General features: G+C 38.0%; 1 protein-coding gene across 3 annotated transcripts in view; it reads left to right on the forward strand.

Annotated features, from left to right (window-relative positions):
* Nucleotides 1–17,643, forward strand: part of CCDC191 (coiled-coil domain containing 191) — an 88,720-nt gene that overhangs the window by 64,856 nt on the left and 6,221 nt on the right. For all 3 annotated transcript variants that reach the window (XM_050778782.1, XM_050778781.1, XM_050778783.1), the window contains 3 exons: nucleotides 7,453–7,596; nucleotides 9,190–9,342; nucleotides 9,876–10,021. In XM_050778782.1, the coding sequence (XP_050634739.1) occupies nucleotides 7,453–7,596; nucleotides 9,190–9,342; nucleotides 9,876–10,021 (443 nt within the window). The remainder of the gene's footprint in view (nucleotides 1–7,452; nucleotides 7,597–9,189; nucleotides 9,343–9,875; nucleotides 10,022–17,643) is intronic.

Here is a 17,643-nt window from a genome sequence, read left to right on the forward strand (position 1 = left end):
CCTTATCTGGTTTTAATTAAGCATCTTTATGATTCTGTTTTATCATTTTTTTTGTAGTTTTTATTTATATCTCTTTAAAATATAAATATATAAATATAAATATAAATGTAAATATAAATATATATATATATATTTGAGATGGAGTCTTGCTCTGTCGCCCAGGCTGGAGTGTAGTGGCATGATCTCGGCTTACTGCAACATCTGCCTCCTGGGTTCAAGCGATTCTCCTGCCTCAGCCTCCCAAATAGCTGGGATTGCACATGCCCGCCACTACACCTGGCTAATTTTTGTATTTTTAGTAGAGACATCTTGACCAGGCTGGTCTCAAACTCCTAACCTCGTGATCCACCTGCCTCGGCCTCCCAAAGTGCTGGGATTACCGGCGTGAGCCACTGTGCCTGGCCCTCTTTTGAAAATATTTTTAGTTACCCTAGTGTTTACATTTTTAAAATAATCTCCTTCTACCTGAGTGTGGTAGCATGTACCTGTAATCTCAGCTACTTTGGAGGCTGAGGCAGGAGGACTGCCTGAGTCCAGTAGTTTGAGACAAGCCTGGGTAACATAGCAAGACCCTATCTCAAATAATAATAATAATCTCTTTCCACCTTCAAATAACAACACTTTATATGTAGTGAAAGAACCTTCTATCAGTGTTTCCCAGTTCCTTCCTCCCATTCCTTTTGGTATTGTTGTCATGTTATATTTTTATGTATACTATAAATAGCCAATATCTTGTTAAACTTATTATTTTAACAATTAGTTTTCTCTTAGTGGAATTAAAAATAAGATGATTACATTTTACCTTTATTTCTTCTGTTTCCCATGCTCTTCATTTCTTTGTATAGATCTAAGTTCTTAACCTGTATTATATTCTTTATGCCTGAAGAACTTTCTTTACCATTTCTTGTAGGGTAGATCTGCTGGCAGTGAATTCCTTCAGTTTTTATTTGTTCGAGAGTCTTTATTTTTCCTTCGTTTTTAAAGTATGTTTTTTGCTGGATATAGAATTCTGGGTTGACAGGTTTTTTTTTTTTCTTTCAACACCTTAATGATGTTACTGTATTGTTTTCTTGCTGCCTGGTTTCTCACAAGACATCTACTGTAATTCTTACCTGTCTTTCTTTGCGGGTGTCTTATTCTGTTCAGGCTGCCATAACAAAATGTCACAGACTAGGTGGATTAAACAACTGAAATTTGTTTTCTCAACAGTTTTAGAGGCTGGAAAGTCCAAGATCAGGGTGCCTGCATGGTTGGCTTTTGGAAAGGGGTCTTCTTGGCTTGTAGACGACTTCTCACTGTGTCCTCATATAACCTTTCCTTGGTGTTTGTGTTTGGAGACAGAGAGGGAAGAGGGAGAGAGCGCGTGGGAGAGGGAGAGAGTGCGTGGGAGAGGGAGACAGCACGTGGGAGAGGGAGAGAGCGCATGCGAGAGAGAGCAAACAAGTGCACCATGGTATTGCTTCTTATAAGGACATTAATTCTATACAATTAGGGCTGCACCCTAGGACCCCATTTCACTTTAATTACTTCCTTAGTGGCCCTATGTTCAAATACAGCCACAAGAGGGGTTAGGGCTTCAACATAGTTAACTTTAGGAGGACACAAGCATGCAGTTCATGACAGTAGGTGTTTCCCTTTAGCTACCTTCAAGACTTTGTCTTTGATTTTTAGCAGAATATGATATGTCTAGGTATGGTTGGTTGGTTGGTTTGTTGGTTGGTTGGTTTGGTCTTGGCTTTGGTGGTCTTAAGTTTCTTGGATATATTATTTTGTGTTTTGTTACTGATTTTGGAATATGTTTGCCCATTATTTCTTCAAATTATTTCACTTGCCCCATTCTTTTTATTTTCCTTATGGGATTTGTTATGCCAGTGTTACATTGTTTCATACTGTCCCACAGCTCTCAGATGCACTATTGTGTTTTTCACTCTTTTTGCCTTTCAGTTTGTGTAATTTCCATTGCCATATTGTCAGGTTACCTGATTCTTTCCTTGGCTGTATCTTCTAGCAGTAAGCCAGTTGAAGTGCCTCTTCTATCTCTATTGCCATGTGTTTTTTTATTTCTAGCATTTTTGTTTTGAATCTTTTTTTATAGTTTCCATGTCTCTGCTAAAATATCTGATCTGGGATGTCTACCTTTTCCATTAGAACATTTAACATTATTTTTGGAAGTTATTTAAAATTCCCTCTCTGATAGTTCCAACATCTCTGTCATATCTGAGGCTTGTTCTGATGATTGCCTCATCTTTTCAGGGTGTATTTACTTCTTATCTTTGGGTATGCCTTGTATTTTTTTGTTGAAGGCCAGACCTCTGTTCAGGGCAATAGAAACTGCAACACGTTGGCCTAGAGTGTGGAGATTTGTACTAATTTAGCCAGGAATTGGGCTATGTTTGAAGCTTGTTGTTGCCATGGTCACCATCGTTGAAGTTTGTTGCTGTGTGCTGTAGATACCAGAGACTTTATTGTCTTCTAGTGACTTTGTTTTTGCTTCCTCTTTTGGTTTTGGGTCTTCCTTTTATGCTGCTCCCCAGAGAGAATCTGTTGTTTACAGCTCTCCCAGCTGTAATCCACTATTATTATTGGAAGCTTGTATAACTGTGGTGATAGGGTGTGGATGATGGGGAGAATTCTGTGTTCTGATTAAGTATCAGTGTTTGGAATGCACAGCTTTAGGCACTCAGATAACTTCTGTTCCTACTCCAGTGGTAGAGCTTTTTTCTGCCCCCCTTTTCCCTTTATCCGCAGTGGGTATCCACCACAGTCTCAGTCTGTGACCTTAAAGACCTTCCCTCTGGAGAATAAGGCTTCCCCAACCCCTAAGTGAGGTAGGGAGGACTTGTCTGGGCAGAATCCCCTGCGTGCCCTTCCCTCAGAAGGAGTGCTATTCTGCCAGTGCACTGGGGTGGTTGCTAGGACAGATAAAACTTTTGTTTCCTAAGGAAGAATGCTCTGGGAAGATTTTGCAGTTGCTGCTGTGCCTCTCCCCAGCCAGAACCATGGTGGGAACTTTCTGTGGATTCTCCATGATCTTCTCTGTGAGAGCCTGGTGGGGTTCTTAGAAGAAAAGCCTGCAAAGGGATGAGAAGACCCCCCATGACTGTGATCCCCAGGAGCTTCAACCTTCTCATGCTGGCCCACTCACTCTCTGCCTCCATCAGTTCACCAACATTTCTAGTTTAATCGTCTTACTCACTCATATGGTATCCAGTGGCTTCTGCCTCGGATAAACAAATGCTTAGGTCTTGTGCTTCCTTGAAGATGCCTGTCTCTCCAGATTTGGGGGTAGCTTCAGATCTCTGATCAGTTCACAAAAAAAATCATGAATTCGTTGCCTGACCAGCTTTTTCCTTGTTGGAAGAAAACCACTTACGCAGAACAAGAATGGTGAAAAGTACATTACTGACTAAGAGATCATTTTATTTCTCTCACTATACCAAGCCCAAACATTTTCTTCTTAGAAGCTGCAGTTCATAGCAATAGATACAAAGAGTTTGTCACATAGACTAGTTTCCATTCCATTAATTGACTGGAGCTATCTGAATTGAGATAGATGCATTTATAGACTGGCTATACTTGAGTCTTCTTTGAGGACAACTTTAGATATAAAATGCACATGGCAATTGTCTTCTTTTCCCTCTGGACAAAGATGCTCTACACAATGTGCTTCTCCACTCAGATTTTCATGGGTCTTATTCCTTTTGAGGCATCAAGTTCTGCCAAGCAATTCTTTACTTCCTTATATACTTTATATAGCTTTTCCCAGTAAGCAACCTCCAAGGCCATAGTAGTGTTATTCCTCTGGATATCAAAAAGATAATGGCACTTCTGAGCAAGTGCCTTCTGAGACTTCTCTAAATCATTTGCATCCTAGATGTGTTTGGTTGAACTCTGCTTAACCTCTTCTATTTGGGCAGTTTTTTGGCTCATTGAGTGTACCAGCAAATTGTCCAACAGAGGTACCATGTTTTCTAATGACGTAAATAAAAGACCCTACTGTTGATATGATGAAGTGTCTGGTGAATCATATATATTTCTTTGGAGAGATACTATGAGATAAACCCAGTTATGTGTGTATAGGGTGCTATGACACCATTTTAGATAAAGGAACTGGAAGAATTCCTCAGGGATAAGCCCCCATGACAGACCCATCCTCTATATTCAGCAAGAGGTGGTACAGGGGCAAGACATGGCTACAGCTTAGTGTCCCCATGACCCTGCTAGAAGAGCATGTTGGGTGCCACAGTAAGGTGGCCACTCAGAGGTCTCACACAGTGACCTTCCAAAAATAAAAATCTAACCTCTTCTTAACACCCCCTCTATGTTTATTAAATGCTTATACTTAACAGGCAGTAACTTTTATGGCTATATATACTTCTGATTGATGGGCAGCTGAAGTTTGTGGTTGAAAAAATAATTTTATCAGAGAAAACAAGGCAAGATTTAAAGTTTTCCATAATTGTTTGTCAAGTATATTTGCACATTGAACAAATATCTGTAAAGCATTTACTACATGATAGTCATTGTTCTAGATGTTAGAATGTAGCAATGAAGAAGACCAATAACAGCCCTGCCCTCTGAAAGCTTATATGCTAGTTGGGGAAATTTGCTAGTTTAGTCAAATTAATGACTAAAGAAGTAGGGAGAGAGTGGTATAGTTGGTGGAAGCAGTATGGGAAATACCTCTCTGAAGAGCTGATATTTGAGCTCCTGGATGCCGAGGCGGCCTCCACAGTGTCTAGTGGGGGCATGTTAAATGTGAGATACCTATTAGACATCCAAATGAACATGTCCAATATGTGCTTGGGTATATAAGCCTGGACGACAAGATTGTGTATGGAAGTGAAAAAACAAGTCAATGTTTTTAATGCTCTGGAAGTAGCTGTAATCAACTTGGGAGACTGTCTGGATAGAGTAGAGATAAGAGTCCAAGATCAAGACCTAAGGACTATAAATAGCTATTCAGAGGATGAGGAGCTAGTGAGGTAGAAAGAGAACAGGAGAGTTTAGAATCAAAACACCAAGAGAAAAAAGTATTTCTGTTAGGGGAGTGATGGGAGTGGTGAATTTGGCTGAATGCTACTGAGTTCAATTAAAAGTAGCACGGATAAATGATTCTTTGATTTGGAAGCCCAGCAAGCATTCATGACCTAGAGCAACAGGGCTTTCAGTGGTGTGCTAGGAAAGGAGCCCCATTTCCAGTGGGCTGAGGAGAGAATAGGTGAGGAACTAGAGACCATAAGCATAGATGCGGATCTCATGAGATCAGAGATAGATGGGGATCTCATGAGATCAAAGAGATCTGCATCTGTACTCATGGCCTCTAGTTCTTTTTTGTTAGTTTTTGTTTGTTTGTTTTATTTGTTTTTTTTTTGTTTTGTTTTGAAGAGGGGAGATACTGGCACATGTTTGCATACTGATGGGAATAATCCAGTAGTAAGGGAGAAATTCATGATGCAGAAGAGCAGAGTATAAATTACAGGAGTGGGTAAGCAGGAATATATTCTAGAGCACAAAGGGAGAGTAGCATACAAGGGACAGAAGGCCAAGAGTTTTGGGGCAGAGTCAATTTCCCTGTACTTTTTTTTAACATAGCTGTAATTTCTGGCTTTTCTTCTAAAGCATACTAGCTGACAAAGCCACACATTTATTTCAGAAAGAAGCCCAGATTTTATATCCCTTTTTAGCCCGAGTGAACTATGTATTCTATGAAACCCTAGCTACACAGATCCCCACTATAAGTGCCATCTCAAAACGGCATCATATCATGTAATCCTCACAGTAAATCATGGATGCAGGTGCTATTAAAGACATTTTATATACAAGGAGATTGAAAATGTATTATTAATGAAATACAACCAGCTCTATTGAGGAATCCTTAATAGAGGGAGGAGCTACACATTTGAATTAAATTGCTGTGTAAGAATACAACATTTTGACTTAAACAGAACTCATGTTTTTCTTAATTTTTTCCATGGAAATGTAGACTTTGAAAAAGTCTGGTTTTCCCCACAATTCTCCTGAAAATAATTTTCCTTTTGGAGCCGATAACACCAGCCATAGTTATCATTCTAGGAGATATTTACACCGTAACTTATCTGTGCATGAGAACAGGTTCTTTTGTCTGAGCCTGAGGGCTTCTCCAAAGGTTATTATCTGCGTTAGATGTCTGTCTGCAAGATGCAGCTGCTGCCTTAATGCTACAGGGACATTTCAGTGGATGTGGAAGGGTCAGTTTCTGTTTTCCTCCCCACTTAACCCTCAGCTTCCTCTTACTACGCATGAGAAAATTGTTGTAAATTTTCTCTCTGGCCATTTCATTCAACAAGTATCTCAAGTGCCTGGAATAAAGAGTATAAAGCTTATTTTGGTTTAATGTCTGAGAGAATATGGACATTTCATTTTTCAGAGCTTGTACAGAAATAGGCAGTTTGTATTGGAAAATTAGAGCAATTCTTCCTTCCATATTAGAAATGTTCCATTGCTCTCTCTGTAATGTTTCTCTCACAGAAGGCTCAGGCACAGTAAGTAGCTTGTCAGGATCAGCCAGTTCACCACTGCCTTTTTCCTGATGTGAAATCATATGAAGTAAAGGAAATCAGCTTAAATTAAATGTTTGTGTATTTATGCTGCAAAGATGACGACTATGAAAGCAGTCTTCAGTCTTTGTTGCTCTTGTGTCTTTCACCGCAGGTGTCACTTGCTCCCACTCACCCTTTCTGGGTAGATTTCTTTTTCTCTCACCTTTACTATAAGCTATTTTTATTACAAGAGAAAAAGGAAATAAAGGAAATAATGATACCTATAGGGTCGATCATTAAGTTTTTGTCATCCTTCTTGGTCACACCCCTGAGGGGTACAGTTCTTTGAGGGTCATGGAGTGTCTTTTCTCAGTGTATTACCAGGAATAGTTCATCTTTTTCCTTCTTAGGAGAGGGAAGGTAGCTTAATGATGATCAACTATCTTTAACTTGCCTCTGGACTTACTGTTCTTCACCTAAAAAGAAAAATAGCTTAGTAGTAAGAATATTCTTCTGGACTTTTAATGGAGTATCATTAAATTTCTATCCCATAGTTTAAATGAAGTGGCTGTATGGCTGGGTTTTTCATATGAGGGAAAAAATCCTGATTGCTCTCCTAACTAGATGTTTTACCTTTTAGTAACTTGGTGAGAGGTAAATTATTTCTGTGAACAATACTGAATAAACCCAAGAATATGCATAGCCCTGATTCTTGTAGACTCATGACCAGCTTCTCCTGACCCTCTTAGCAGAATTATTTCCTTCTTTTTTTTTTTTTTTTTTAAGAAAAAGCCCTATTATCCAGAGCTCTGTTATCATGATTAACACACCGTCCAATGGTTACATGTTCAAATTAAATTCATTAGCTTTTCATTGAAATGAAATTCATTCATTTTTTGATCACAGCATTTTGCTTTTTAATCTTTTCCAGAAAGAACTTGAGAAGCAGAAGAGAATTAAGAGGAACCAGCAGCTGGAAGCAATAGCCAAAGAACATTATGAAGGTGTCTTGCTAAGGAAAAAAGGTCTAGAGCCTTGGAAGATATTGAGAATGCAAAGCAAACAAAACGTCCAGGTGCAGTGTTACCCCCCAGATTAGAAAATGAACTTTTCCAAATAGGATGGATGCCCAGTTAAGCTTGGGGGAGGGGAGGGTTTGGTGATTTGAAGCCAGAAAGATAAATTAATTGAATGTGTATATTTGTTCTGGATACAATTTTTGATTTGGTCTTCTAAGGTAGAGAAGGACTTTGTAATTGAATAGGTTGGAAAAAATGAGAGGAAATGTTTTATTAGAGATCCCCCCAAGGTAAGATGAATAGAAGCTTCTCTCAGTTTGAGTAAGAGAAGAGTTATTACCATAAGGTACATTGGTCAGGTTTCTGCCTGTGATAAAGTTGAATAACAAACAACCCCCAAATATCAGTGGCTTACAGCTCAAGTATTTATTTCTCACTCATATGTCTGTGGGCCAGTTGTGGATTGAGTTCAGGTCTCTCCCCAAGCCTCTCATTCTGGTTACAGCAGCTATTCAGAGCTACAAAAGGCCAAACCAAATTATGTAAACCCACTGCTTATATTATGTCCACATTCCACTGGCCAAAGCAAATCATAGGGCCAAGCTCAAAGTCATTGAGGAGAAAAGGAGCTCCATCCACTCTACAGGGAGGAACTGTGAAATCACATTGCAAAGAGTATGGGTGTATAATTCTATTAGAGAGAACAGTTATTCACTCTACTGCAGAGAGATATATGAAATCAAACACCACTGAAATTTCTAAAATTTCCCTAACAAATTTATCCAGTGCATTCAACTAAATGATTAAAAATTCAAACTAGATAAAATGTTATTTCATCTTTTGGCTCTCAGGCTGCTGAGATGAGTCCAGGACAGACAGAAATCTCTGGTGCCACAGAGACCTCCATGGTGGTCATTTTGGCCAATAAATATGACTTCCAAGAGACTCACATGAATCAATCACATTCACAGTGCCAGATATCTAGACAAGGCTTAGAAAAATGTGTCATTGTTTGGAGAGGACTAAGGGAGAAGACTTTTCCCCTCCTGCCTCTTAAAAGAATATAACAGTTACTTTTAAAAATCTATAAATTCTGATTTGTATGTTTATTTTGATAGAATGATAGTTGAAAAGACATTAAATTATTCATGTTATTTTCTATCAGATGGTTTTGTGGTTTATTGATAATGTCTAAATGTCAATGCTGGTGACAGCTCATTCCACAACACTAATTGAAAGTATTGGCATTTCCTCAATTAGACAGTGGTTAAGTCATGAGAAAGAGAGGTTTGTTGTGGAGTTGCTGTCCAAGCTCCAGGAGAGCAAACTGAGAATGTTGCCAGCTACCCACTCCAAAACTCAGGGGAAGTGAAGTAATGGCTTAGAGGTTGTTTGTTCCGTTTCCATAACCAGCAAATCACTGTGGTCTTCAGGGAGCTGGCATTGAAAGGCCAATCGTGATGTGAATCTATAACCTCCATAGAATAGGTCAACAGTCAAAGCTTTTAGGACACAGGCTGCATGTACCTTCAGATTATTCTCTACCAACTGCCTAAATGTGTTTTATAGCATCATTTCCAAAGGTGATGTGTTTGTTTAAATGATTTTAAATGTAAGGAATCATATTTCTCATTTAAAAAATTATCCAGGTGGCAGAAGAACATTACTGTTTGTTCCTGCAGAGGAAATATCTGCTGACCTGGTTCCAGTGTAGTCAGGAAAGTCTGGCTAGAAAGATGGCCCAGGCTGATCAATTTTATTCCCAAATACTGCTTAAGAGAGTCATCCGGAGCTGGCTACAGGTAAGGATATAGGGAAGGGCACCTTAAATACATCTCATTGCTCAGTCCTATTTAAGAAAACTAAATGGAATCCAGAATGTCCAGGGTCATTATGTTTTTTCAAGAACAAAAGAATAGTCAATCCCATTCACTGCTTTGAAATAAATGTGAAAATGGCAAGTCAATTTTTTATTAGTGTAAAATACTAAGCATGTGTTTGTTTCACGGAGTGTGTATAAACTGTAAGTTATCATTCCATCAGCTTTTGTTTTTATACTCATTTCTTGTTTCTTGTCTCACAGTGCTCAAGTGATTTAGAAACTCACCCCTTCAATCTTATAACTGTTTCTACTCATGTGTTCTGTTACCATTTTTAGGGTACATTATAGAGGATATTATCTTGGCTGCCAGGTTATCCTTTTCTTTGTGTCTCTAGTGTCATTTGTTTCTTTTGTTTCATTTCTGTTTCAATTCTGTCTTTTGTGCTGTTTATTTGCTCTAATTCTTTGTCAACTGATATTTTTTCTCTCACTTATTTCTGTCTTCATCCTCAGTACATGACTGATCTGCAGGAAGAAGTAAGAAAATTTTGTGTACATTTTCTTCAGAAGAAGATTTTCAGGGCCTGGTTTAACATGGTCAGGGAGGTGAAGATCGATTCTCAGGGCAAGCATGAGATTGCAGCGGAGCACAGTGACAGGTGAGGTTTTGATCTTGAGGAAAATTCACTCTCTGACTTCACAATTGCTCAGCAATATATTCTGCTCCTACAATGTGTCTGCAAAGATGAGCTGGGGGCTAGGAGAGCAGGGTACTTGGAAACACCAGGCAGGGGTGGGAGTCCCGGCTCACCGGCAAGGTGGTGAACCCCCTAGGACTCCAGGGTCCCCATCTTTAAAATGAGAAGGGGAGGAGGAGGAGACCTGCCCTTTTTGCCTCACAGAAACTGGCAAGAGAATAAAATGATGTGACCTATATGAAACACACCTAAGCGAAAGTACTGTATTCTTTGTTAGTCATATATAGTTTTCTTTTTTAAGTTCAGTTTCTCTTTCAACATTATTTATTGTGAAATATATGACAAATATAGAAAAGTGCTGAAATCATACAAATACAGCTTAACAAATGACTGTAAAGTGAACACCCTTTGTCACCACCACTGAGGTCAAAAAGTTGAACATTGCTGTCACACAGGCTCCTTCCCAAGTCTCTCCTAAACTACTCTGACGTTTACAATGAACATTTCCTTTTCTTTTTACTCTCTTCCTAAGTATGCAGCCTTCAATGCTATAGTTTTTCCTGGTTTGGAACTTTATATATATGGAATCATACTATATGCTATATTAGTATTTAAAATACAGTTATGTTTTATTTAATCCAGTTGTCTTTGAGAAATAAGGTATTCTGTATAAGTAAGTTTTATATTTGTTTCCTAGTTTTAAGCATTTGGACAGAATGTTCTTAATTTCATTATGCACTTCCCTTTAAGAGTGGTGATTTGGTGTCATTCTTTATGAGCATCAGTTAGTGTGCCGGGTGTATTCAGTGATGCCTCCAGTTTTTTTGAGGAATGACGACTGTTGTGTGGGTATAGAAGAGTGCCCCTTTTCTCAGCATCACTCTGTTGCCCAGGCTGGTGTGCAGTGGAGTGATACTGCAACCTCTGCCTCCCGGGCTCAAGCGATTCTCGTGCCTCAGCCCCCCAAGTAGCTAGGATTACAGGCACACACCACCACACCCGGCTAATTTTTGTATTTTTAGTGGAAACGGGGTTTCACCATGTTGGCTGGTGCTGTTTTCTTTTTATTGGTGTGTTTGTGCATGGGTGTTTATTTCTGTTCCTTGTAGTAGTGTTCCTATCTTATTGCCATGAGGGTGCCTATCTCCACCAAAACCTGTTTGTCCTTGTTTAAGTTACAGATACTGGAGATCAGTGGAGTAGGAAAACAGATAAGCAAGTTGATTATAGTTTTGTCTAAATTAAAACAAATAGGCAATAAGTGAGGGTATTCAGAGGATTTCCCTTTGAATAAATGATTGAGCTTTAGCGTTTGAAGTTTAGGACTCAATATCTATGTGACCTTGAACAAATAACCTTTCAAAGCCTCCCTGTTCCTCTTTCATAAAATGAGGATAGCAACAGAACCTATCTTATGGATTGCTGTGAACACTAAACAGGGTACTATAATAACTCACTCAGTGTACTGCTGGCCCAAAATAATAACTAACTTTTTTTTTTCAGTTTAGTGTCATTGCAGATATATTATTATTAAACATCCTTTTTGCCTGCCTACGTTTTCTTTCTGTTTCTCAGCCACTGTATGCAGACTGAGAGATTCATTTGGGGCTTTCGCACAAACCATCTCATCTGATAGCAGTCATAACTTGGGTGTGGGGAGATGACCTTATTTCCATTTTCAGGCAAAGAAATAAGCAACAGGCAGGTAGGTGAATTGCCCAAGGTATACAAATAACAAATGGTTGCTCCCTGAACTCCAAATTAGGTTGACTCTAAAACATTCTTTTCTTGCTACATCAGTCTTCCTCCCCATTTTTCTAATTCTCCCTCTGTTTTTTTTGTTTTTTTAGCTTTTTTTTTACCCTGAGACAAAGTCTTACTCTGTCACCCAGACTGGAGTGTAGTAATAGGATCTCAGGTCACTGCAACCTCTGCCTTCTGGGTTCAAGCGATTCTCATGCCTCAGCCTCCCAGGTAGCTGGGATTTAAAGGCATGTACTGCCATGCCCAGCTAATTTTTGTATTTTTAGTAGAGACGGGTTTTTGTTTTTTTTTTTTACCATGCTGCCCAGGCTGATCTCGAACTCTGGCCTCAAGGAATCCACCCACCTCGGCCTCCCAAAGTGCTAGGATTACAGGTGTGAGCCATCGTGCCTGGCCTCATTTTTAACTATAAAATAGTAAGATAGTCATCCTATTTAGGATTTGAAGTTATGAAATCAATGTAGGAATCCATGCAATCAATAAGAACCAAATTCTCAGCCAGTCTCTACTTGATATAAAAGCATTGCTATGGTTTCACCTCTTCCCACTTTGCTTTTTGTTCACCATGTTCTGGCCCCACTGGCCTTCTGTAGTGTTCCTCAGACAAGCAAAGCTTACTTGTGCTTCAGAGCTTCACATAACCTGATCTCATCATTTAGCTCTCTGCTTAAATGTCACCTCCCTAACCACCCTATCCATTAAACTGCTACTTCCTTCACAGCACTTAAGACTCTCTGAAAGTATATAATTTACTGTTTACATGTTATTGCCTGTTACCCCCTAACAGAGTGGAAGCACCACATCTCGCTCATTGCTGTGTTCTCAGTATATGACAGTGCTTAGTACATAGGTAACACAGTAAATATTTGGTAAATGTATGAATAGATGAACTTTATTGTAGGATTGACACTAATATTTAAGGTCACCATTCTTTAAAAGGGGCTTTAACATTTAACAATTGATATTCAAAGTTCATATTCAATTTTATATGAACGAAAGAATACTGTATAGAAGAGCTGTGGATGAAAGGAAGGAGAGACATCTATTGGTCTTAGGTCTGACCTTTAAGCTGCAATAACATTGAGAAAGATGATTCTCAATAAGAACAGAACTTTTAATCTTACATTATCCATATCACTTCTAGATAATTCTATAAATTTTATAAATCTAGCTGAGCTGGATCAGTATTTCTAATATGTCTGATATTGTCTTGTTACCATAGTTCTTAACCACAGTATGAACATGAAATAGGTAATAATGAAAGTCACAGACCTACACCCCAGAAAATGCATGTATGCATATAACATACAACTTTACACAAAGTGTCAAGGATTTTATGGGCTCCAGCTTAAGAAACCTTACCTTGGTGACTTAAATCATACTTATTGTACAATACACCCACAGGTAATTATCAAGACATATTTGCCAAGCATAAAAAAATACCTAATAACATGGCCCCTGGTGCTCATAATTTAGTAGAAAACATAAAAGATTAGAGAGAAAGAGAGAGAGTGAGACAGCAAGAGAAAGGTTTACTAGAGCCAAGATGAACCGGGGCTTAAAGCACCATCTAGTGCCAAAAAGGAGGCAGCCACATAGCAGGAGAACAAAAAAGAAATTAAACAGGTAAATTACAGACAATCTCAAATCAAACATACCCACCGAAAACCAAACAAGCCAGACAGAGAAGACTGAAATAAATAAATAATCCTTCGGTACAAAGGCATAGACAAGAAACAACAGCGAGTTGGCCGGGCGTGGTGGCTCACACCTGTAATCCCAGCACTTTTGGGAGGCCAAGGTGGGTGGATCACCTGAGTTCAGGAATTCGACACCAGCCTGGCCAACATGGTGAAACCACATTTTAATAAAAATACAAAAATTAGCCAGGCCTGGTGGTGTGCGTCTGTAGTCCCACCTACTTGGAAGGCTGAGGCAGGAGAATGGCTTGAACCTGGAAGGTGGAGGTTGCAGTGAACTGAGATCGCACCACTGCACTCCAGCCTAGGCACTTCAGCAAGACTCTATCTCAAAAAAACAAAAACCGCAAACAGGGAACCATGACCTTCCCAGATAGACAAAGCAGGGAACCAGTGACTAATCCTAATGAGAAGGCAAAATGTAAACTCTAACCAACATTCAAAATAGCAGTTTTAAGAAAACCCAGTGATCTTCAAGATAACAAAGAAAAGCAGTTCTGCAATTCTTCAGATAAATTTAACGAAGATTTAAAAAGTCAAACAAATCTTGGAACTGAGAAATACATTTGCTGAACTGAAAAATCATGAGATGTTTTCCACAGCCAAATGGATCAAGCAGTGGAAAATCAATGAGCCCAAAGACAAGCCACTTGAAAATACGATATCAGAAGAGAAAAGAAAAAGGAATGAAAAGGAATGAAGACAGCCTACAAGATATAGAAAATTACCTCAGAAGACCATATCTAAAAATTATTGGTGTTGAAGAGAGAGTTGAATGAGACCAAAGGGTAGAAAGCTTATCCAAAGAAATAAAAATAGGAAACTTCCCAAAACTTGAGAAAGACATATCCAGGTATAGGAAAGTCAGAGAACCCCAAACAAATTTGACCTAAACTCTCAAACGTCAAGGACAAAGAGGATCCTAAAAGCAATAGGAGAAAAGAGGCAAATAACATATAATGAAGCTCCAATTCATCTGGCAACAGATTTCTCAGCAGAAACTGTACAGGCCAGGAGAGAGCAGGATGAGATTTTCAAAGTGCTGAAAGAAAAAAGAAAAAAAAAAAACTGCCATCCAAGAATACTGTATCCATCAAAGCCATATTTCAAATATGAAGGACAGAGAAAGTTTTTCTCAGAAAAACAAATGCTGAGAGAATTCACCAACACCAGACCCATCTTACAAGAAATGTTAAAGGGAGTTCTTCAGTCTGAAAGAAAAAAAACACTAACACAAAAAGAAAACAGTTGACAGTAGAAACCCTACTGGTAAAATTACATCAACAAACCCAGAATACTCTAATACTGTAATTGTGGTATGTAATCAACTTATAACTCTAGTATGAAGCCAAAAGGAGAACTCTATCTAAAACAATAATAGCTACAGCAGCCTGCTAAGTGATAGGTAATATAAAACATGGAAACTAAGACAAGAAAAAGTCAAAATGTTGGAGGATTTCTAAAAAGAAAAGGCAACAAATTAAAACTATCAGAGAAAATCGTTTTGCCACAAGGGAAAACAGTAAAAAAGGAAGACAGGAGTTACAAAACAACCAGCAAACAAGGAAAGAAAAAATTGCTATAGTAAGTCCTTACTTATCAATAACTGAATACAAATGGACTCAGTTCTCCAATTAAAAGACATAGAGTGGCTGATGAATAAAGAAATAAGATCCAACTATATGCTGCGTAGAAGACACCTACTTCACCTGTAAAGACATACATAGACTGAAGGAGATAGAAAAAGACATTCCAAGCAAGTGGAAACCAAAAACACAGCAGGAATAGCTATACTTATATTAGATAAAACTGATTACAAGTCAAAGACTATAAAGAGAAATAAAGAAGGTCATTATATAATGATAAAGAGTTCAATTCAGCAAGAGGATATAACAATTATAAATATCTATGCACTCAACATCAAGCACCCAAGTATGTAACACAAACAATAAAGGGAGAGATAACTGCAATACAATGATAGGGGACTTCAACACGCCACTCTCAGTAGTGGACAAATTATCTAGGAAGAAAATCAACAAAGACACATCAAAGTTAAACCAGAAACCAGGCCAAATAGGTCTGACATTTAAAGAACATTTTACCCAACTGTTGCAGAATACACATTCTTTTTATCAGCACATGGAACATCCTCCATAATAAGACCATATCTTAGGCCACAAAACAACTCTCAACAAATTCAAAAAACAGAAGTTATGCCAAGTATCTTTTCGGACCACAACAGAATAAAATCAGGAATCAGTAAGAGGAACTTCAGAAACTACACAGATACAAGGAAATTAAACAGCATGCTCCTGAACAACCAATGGATCAATTAAGAAATTACGAAAAAAAATTTAAACTTTCTTGAAACCAATATAAATGGAAATACCATAGATCAAAATCTACGGATTATAGTAAAAGCAGTCACTTCTTTTAAGAGAGAAGTTTATAGCAACAAACACTTACATCAAAAAAGTTGAGAGACTTCAAAAAATAAGTTAACTGTACTCCTCAAGGAAATACAGAAAAGCAAGAACAAACCAAACCCCAAATTATTAGAAGAAAGGAAATAATATAAATCTAAGCAGAAATAAATGAAATTGAGACTTTTTCTGACTCAAAATCAGAAATGAAAAAGGAGACATAACAACTGAGACATCAAAAATACAAAGAATCACTAGAGACTATTATGAACACCTACACATCAATAAACTGGAAAACATAGAAGAAATTGATAAATTTCTGGACAGATACAACCTACCAAGATTGAACAATGAAGAAACAGAAAACCTCAACAAACCAATAATGAGTAATGAGATTGAAGCTGTAATAAAAAGTCTCACATCAAAGAAAAGCCCAGGACCTAATGGCTTCACTGCTAAATTCTACCAAACATTTAAAGAAGAACTAATACAAATTCTACTCAATTTCTTCAAAAACAATTGAAGAGGAGAGAATACTTCCATACTTATTCTATGAGGCCAGCATTAGCCTGATACCAAAACCAAACAAGGACATGATAAAAAAATAAATTAATTAATTAAAAAAACTACATATTCCTGATGACCACAAATGCAAAATCTTCAACCAAATACCAGCAAACCCAATTCAATAACACATTGAAAAGATCATTCACCATGGTCAAGTGGGATTCATCCCAGGGATCCAAGGATGGTTCATCTTATGCAAATCAATAAACATGATACATCACATTAACAGAACCAAGAACAAAAACCATATTATTATTTCAAGAGATGTCAAAAAAGGCATTCGATAAAATTCAACATCCTGGCCAGGACCAAAATGCCCACTTTCAGCACTTTTATTCAATGTAATACTGCAAGTCCTTGCCAGAGCAGTTAGGCAAGAGTAAAAAGTAAAGGGCATCCAGGCCAGATGTGATGGCTCATGGCTATAATCCCAGGGCTTTGGGAGGCCAATATGGAAGGATCATTTGAGGCCAAGAGTTCAAGACCACCTGGGTGACACAGAAACCCTGTCTTAAAAAAAAAAAAAAGTATCCAAATTGAAAAGGAAGAGGCCAAATTAGCCTTGTTCATGGATGACATGATCTTATGCTTAAAAAAACCTAAAGACTACACCAAAAAAACTGTTAGATCTGACAAATTCAGTAAAGTTGCAGAATACAAAATCAGCATTAAAAAATCAGTAGCATTTATTAATATATACAACAACAGTGAAACATCTGAAAAAGAAATCAAGAAAGCAATCCCACCTTAACTAGCTACAAAGAAAATAAAATACCTGGGAACCAATTTAACCAAGGAAGTGAACGATCTATATAAGGAAAACTATAAAACACTAAGGAAAGAAGTTGAAGAGGACACAAACATATAGAAAGATATGCCATGCTTATGTGCTGGAAGACTTCATACAGTTAAAATTGCAATACTACCCAAAGCAATTTACAGATTCAATGCAATCTCTATCAAAATACCAACAACATTCTTCATAGAAATAGAAAAAAAAAATACACTTTTACACTGTTGGTGGGATTGTAAACTAGTTCAACAATTATGGAAAACAGTATGGCGATTCCTCAAGGATCTAGAACTAGAAGTACCATATGACCCAGCCATCCCATTACTGGGTATATAC

Source organism: Macaca thibetana, chromosome 2, assembly GCF_024542745.1.
Source record: "Macaca thibetana thibetana isolate TM-01 chromosome 2, ASM2454274v1, whole genome shotgun sequence".
NCBI classification, from domain to species: domain Eukaryota; kingdom Metazoa; phylum Chordata; class Mammalia; order Primates; family Cercopithecidae; genus Macaca; species Macaca thibetana.